Source organism: Gavialis gangeticus, unplaced genomic scaffold, assembly GCF_001723915.1.
Source record: "Gavialis gangeticus isolate Ggan-Ray unplaced genomic scaffold, GavGan_comp1, whole genome shotgun sequence".
Classification (NCBI taxonomy): Eukaryota; Metazoa; Chordata; order Crocodylia; family Gavialidae; genus Gavialis; species Gavialis gangeticus.
This window is the reverse complement of record NW_017729018.1, coordinates 15,167,341-15,172,521: the sequence shown is the minus strand read 5'-3', so window position 1 is coordinate 15,172,521 and position 5,181 is coordinate 15,167,341. Positions and strand designations below refer to the sequence as shown.

General features: G+C 43.9%; 1 protein-coding gene across 1 annotated transcript; it reads left to right on the top strand.

The window, feature by feature from the left end:
- Positions 1–19: 19 nt before the first annotated feature.
- Positions 20–2,464, top strand: KLF2 (Kruppel like factor 2; the record flags this gene model as incomplete). Its single annotated transcript, XM_019513673.1, has 2 exons — positions 20–1,046; positions 1,568–2,464. Coding segments are annotated over 2 exons (1,203 nt in total), but the record flags the coding sequence as incomplete, so codon positions are not given.
- Between the last annotated feature and the right edge of the window lie 2,717 nt (positions 2,465–5,181).

The window sequence follows — 5,181 nt, the reverse complement described above, 5'->3', positions numbered from 1 at the left end:
CACTTCGGTACCTTGAATTCTCCTTCAAACGCACCTGGGGCCGGGCCGGGCCGGGGCCGCGCGACAGAGATGGAGCAACCTGGGATCCCGTCCCCGGAGCACTAACGCTCTTTCCTCCCTCCCTCAGCGATGGAAGTGTGACCTGGACGGCAAGGCCCCTGCCAACAGCTGCGCCGTGCTGGACATGCGGCAAGGGCCAGGCAGCCTGTCCCCTCCCAAAGAGGACGAAGATCTCAACAATGTTTTGGAACTTATTCTCTCCATGGGCAACGACAACTTCAGCCAGAACTCGCCCACTGGGGACTACCCCTTGGCACAGACAGAGCCCAGTAACTTCTACCAGACAAACCCGCCTTCTGGATGCTACAGTTCCCTGGAGGAAGGCAGCCCGCCTCCTTACAACCCCAGCCTCATGCCAGAGATGATCAGGTCAGACATGGACTCAAACTTCTGCCCCTCCCACAACATCCATGGACGGTTTTTCATGGCACCCAGCTTCGGGAGCCCCCAGTTTGTGGAGAACATTAAGCCAGAACCTGACATGGACAATTATGGGCCCATCTTGGGCCTTGTACCCCAGACCTGCCCAAAGATCAAGCAAGAAGGCAACGCAACCTGCATGATGGCCTACGAGCAGGCAAGGATGGCCAGCTCGCCCCAGATCCCAGGTGCAGAGACACCCCCCCTGAGCCCCACTGACCTCATGGTAACTGACTGCCAAGCTCAAAGGATCTGCCATTCCTCAATGTCATTCCAGCAAACCTATCACCCCACCACAGGCTTCCATCCTCACCACAGCCACCTCCAGTACCAGAGCACTTCCCAGTTTGGTTTGTTTGAGGACACAGTGCCTTTGCAACCCTCAGCCCCAAGAGGTATGCTCACCCCTCCTTCCTCTCCCCTGGAGCTTTTGGACTCCAAGCCAAAAAGAGGGCGCCGGTCCTGGCCCAGGAAGCGGACAGCCACACACACGTGCACCTATGCTGGCTGTGGGAAAACCTACACCAAGAGTTCTCACCTGAAGGCCCATCTCCGAACGCACACAGGTAAATGCAACCTGATACTCAGTTACTTGAGAGAGCCCAGGGAATTGCCACCTACACGGGCTAGTAAACTACTGCCTCAAAACAAAACAAACCACTGCATGTGCAAGAAGGACCCCAAGGCGAGTGAAAGATTAACTTTCTAGTGCCTGTAAACTGCACGGGTATCAAGTCATAGTCTGAGATACTAATCCTGTAACATCTGGGAGATGTCTGTATCTTTGCCAAAGCTTTCCAACTACAGCTATTACTGTGGTAACTGCCTCCCAGTCTCTCTCTCTCTCTCTCTCTCCTCCCACCCCCACAAATGCTACTCCAGGCAGAAAGTTTCCTTAAGCCAGGGAAGGGAAACCTGCTAGTGCAGCTTAATTAGCCTAGGAGCCACTTGGGTTCTGTTGTGATGGCCTTGGTAAAAGGAAGGTTTAAATAAGATCCAAATCTAAATATAAAATGATAAGATGAGTGGGAGAGCTGCCTGCATGTGGGAGGACAATGCTGAGTCACTGTGTGATTTCTCCCAACAGGTGAGAAGCCCTATCACTGTAACTGGGACGGCTGCGGCTGGAAGTTTGCTCGCTCTGATGAGCTGACCCGTCACTACCGCAAGCACACAGGCCACCGTCCCTTCCAGTGCCACCTCTGCGACAGGGCTTTCTCCAGGTCAGACCATCTGGCTCTGCACATGAAAAGGCATATGTAGCCATAGGGTCTCTGAACTGCGTAACAGAGGATGGACATTATTTAACTGCTCAGGTGCAGAATCATTAAAAGGAGCAGTAGCTGGTACTACTTAGGGAGGCAACAAAGCTCTAGCAATGGATGCTAAAGTTTAACTCGACTCAAGGAGGTTTAGCCTGGCATCTCCTAAAGAGATTTAAAGGAACTTTATCAGTGTGACTGTCCGTCCCGTGCAGGGGAACGTGGTTTATTTATAGGGCTACTGTGACGGGTGAACTCAACAAAACTCCATACAGATGGTATAGATGAAGCTGTAAATACTGTATCTTTGATTGTAATTGCTCAATCCATAAGCTTTAGGACAATGTTTGTATGGAAACTGCCTGAAGTTGACCCTAGATGGAATTAAATGAATGTTACTATATCTGTTTGTTATATCTCAGTTGAGAGCATGGCTAAGAAAAACACTCCTCTTGTCAGATTATTTCTTTCACAGGTGCAATAATATTCTTGTCTGCCATGATCTACACTAGAAGTACAGGGCTTGATGTCTTGTAAGAAAATAACCTATTTTACTATTTTTTTATATAATGTAAATAATTTTATACAAGGAGAAATATTGTAATGTATTATGTACATAGAAGACAAATGGGTATTTTGCCTATTTCGGTTTTTATAAAAGTAGTAATTTTAAAATGTTCAAAAACATTTCAACTTTTTAATAAAATTAAATGTTTAATACATGTGGTTGGGTCCTCACTTGATAAGCCATTTTAATCCTTTTCAACAGCTGGATTTGCAGCCACTTGGGAACATTTTAAATTACTAAAAGGAATAAAAGAACATTGACAAATCTCATATAAGATTTTGTTACGTAAAAAAAACAAAATTAGATGCACAACTTAATAAAAAACTACATCTAAATCTGTCTTGCATTAAAAAAATAGTGAAGTATTTCACATTCAAAATACACTTCCTAAAAGTAGTTGTTTAGGCAAAAAGTAAGCAACACTGTAATTTCAGTCTGATTTCTAGTTTATGCTGGACTATTTTAATAGCATCCTTAATGTTTTCCAGATGCAGTTTCAGTTTTGCCAACAGCGTGTGGGTTTTTACTATATAAATTTAAACGCTGCATTTTTGTAATTACGGTGGCTTATTTTAAGGCATCCTTTCTACATAAATTACCCTTGCTTGCTCTTAAGAGTTCAGTGCAAAATCCCAGTACCAGTAGTGAAATGTTAACCACCGTTTCCCCCTTCCCTTCTGCAGAATTCTCCAGCACTATTAGGATAAAATTCTTCATAGCTCATTCTTAAAACTAAGATTCACTTAGCAATTAAAGATTACAAGAGTTACTAAACACCACCACAGTTCTGGAGCCCGATCACTCGCTCGGTTGTGCTTAGATATTGGCACTGATTTCAGACAAAATGGATATTTGCAAAAAGTATGGCAGTGCCTACCTAGAGAAAGTCCACTGAAACAAAAATGTTGCACATTAAATCTAAACAGCTGTAAGTGAACAGAATCTGGGTCATTTTTTTTAATGCATGCAGTTACTCTGAAGTGACACTGGGCAGCTTTAACTTTTACAACATCCATTTGTAATTGGGCACTGGCACCACTGGAGTAAAAGTACGATACTTATTAGTATACAGATTTAGGAAACTACTCTTAACCATTTTTGCACTCAAAGATTTATAAATAATAAATAATTAGAAGGTTTTTTCTGACTTTACAAGTAATAACACACATTAATTAAATCAACAAGGAAATATTTAAAGTAATTGCAAATACAGCTATTCTGTGAAATCAAAGGCTGCAGTTGCTCATGTGGAGCAGATGTATTTTGAGCTGCTAATCAGTGACACGGAAGAATGAGTTCTGCATTTCACTTTTACAGCTCTTTCAAAGTGAAATACAAAGAGGATTTAGTATTTCTTCGTTATAAACAAAAAGGAGTTCATTTGCCAGAAACAATTGCACAATAATTCCAGAAAGTGAAGATGACTTAAAGATGTTCTAAAATTATTACACCCGTTGTTGCAATAGTTCTAGGTATTTCCTCCTCTTTCCCCACAGACTATCATTTCATATCTCAGAATGTCCACTGGCGTTGACAGCCTCCAGAGCATGATTTTAGCATTCAGTGCTTAATCATCTTCTCCTACTGAACTAGATTGCCTGTCTTTCTCCTGAAAATTTTAAAATGTTCTTTTAAAGTCCTGTGTTGCAATACTGCAACCAGTTCCTGCGTTACACCTACTTAAAAACCCACCCGAGATAAAGGACCAATGCAGGTCTTACTGCTGCCATGCTTGCCAGACTTGTGCTCAGGAGTATGCTTCACTCTGACTACCCTCAAGATAACTGCCATTTTGATATGTCTTTATAAAGTACCACTTTATAAAGCCCCGCCTCCCCCTCCCGTAAGATATATGGGTATGCAACGCCTGTACAAGCTTCATTTGTACCTTGGAAGCCATACCTTACTGCGCAGAACTATGCCCCTATACACGGTTTTGCACTGTTCAAAAAGGCGCCGGACTGAGACCCAGAATCTCTAGCCCTTCTGGCCATGTTCTGTGCAGCTTGGCCACGACTACTACTGTAGGTGACAGATAAAAATGGCAGTTAGAGCCATCGCTCTATAGCGGTCCTGTGAATTTTGGATCTGAGTGACCACCTTACATACAGCCCCCATGCTGTGCACAGAACCTCTAGAGAACTCTGTTCTGTGGCATATGTGGGAAGGGCGAGATGCAATGCTGATCTTTAGCTGAACTTGGTCCTTTCTACAGACACAAAGGGGTTGGAGGGAAAGGAGGGGAAGATACCTGCCATCTGTAAGTTATACTGTGAAACTTTACAAGATTATAACAAAATGAAAATAAAAATCTACGTGCACTGTTCACTGATTGAAAAAGAGTTCACAACGTTTAGAGACTTTATTCTAAGGAAACACCACACCACAGCACAGCACGCCCAGACATCCTTATGTACACACAGTTTTCTGAAAAGCTGGAATCAAGTAATCAATCGCTAACAGCCTTATGACCAATATGATTTGAACTATTATCAACATCAGTGACAGTTTCTGCGTGGTCTGCATAGGAGATGGCAGGTCCAGTTTCTAAACGGTCCTGAAGTAGAGGGCAGCACTGAGGATATTCTTCCTGTATCCTTTTAAGACTAGCAGATGATTTGTGCAAGAAATAACTGCCTTAGGCTTGGTGCATGTCACGATTATTGTACTCTCAAGAAGATGCTAAGACACAGTCATGTATCCGTGACTCACATCTAACCTGACACGTCTCTTTGACTGTAAAGAAACCCCGCGATCTAATGGACAGTTTCTAACTGAAACGTCAGTCCTATTTGGGGGCGGGGATCAGTAGTAGCATCCAGTGGGGGGGGGGGGGGGGGGGGTTTTTTTTCCCCCCCCCCCCCCCCCCCC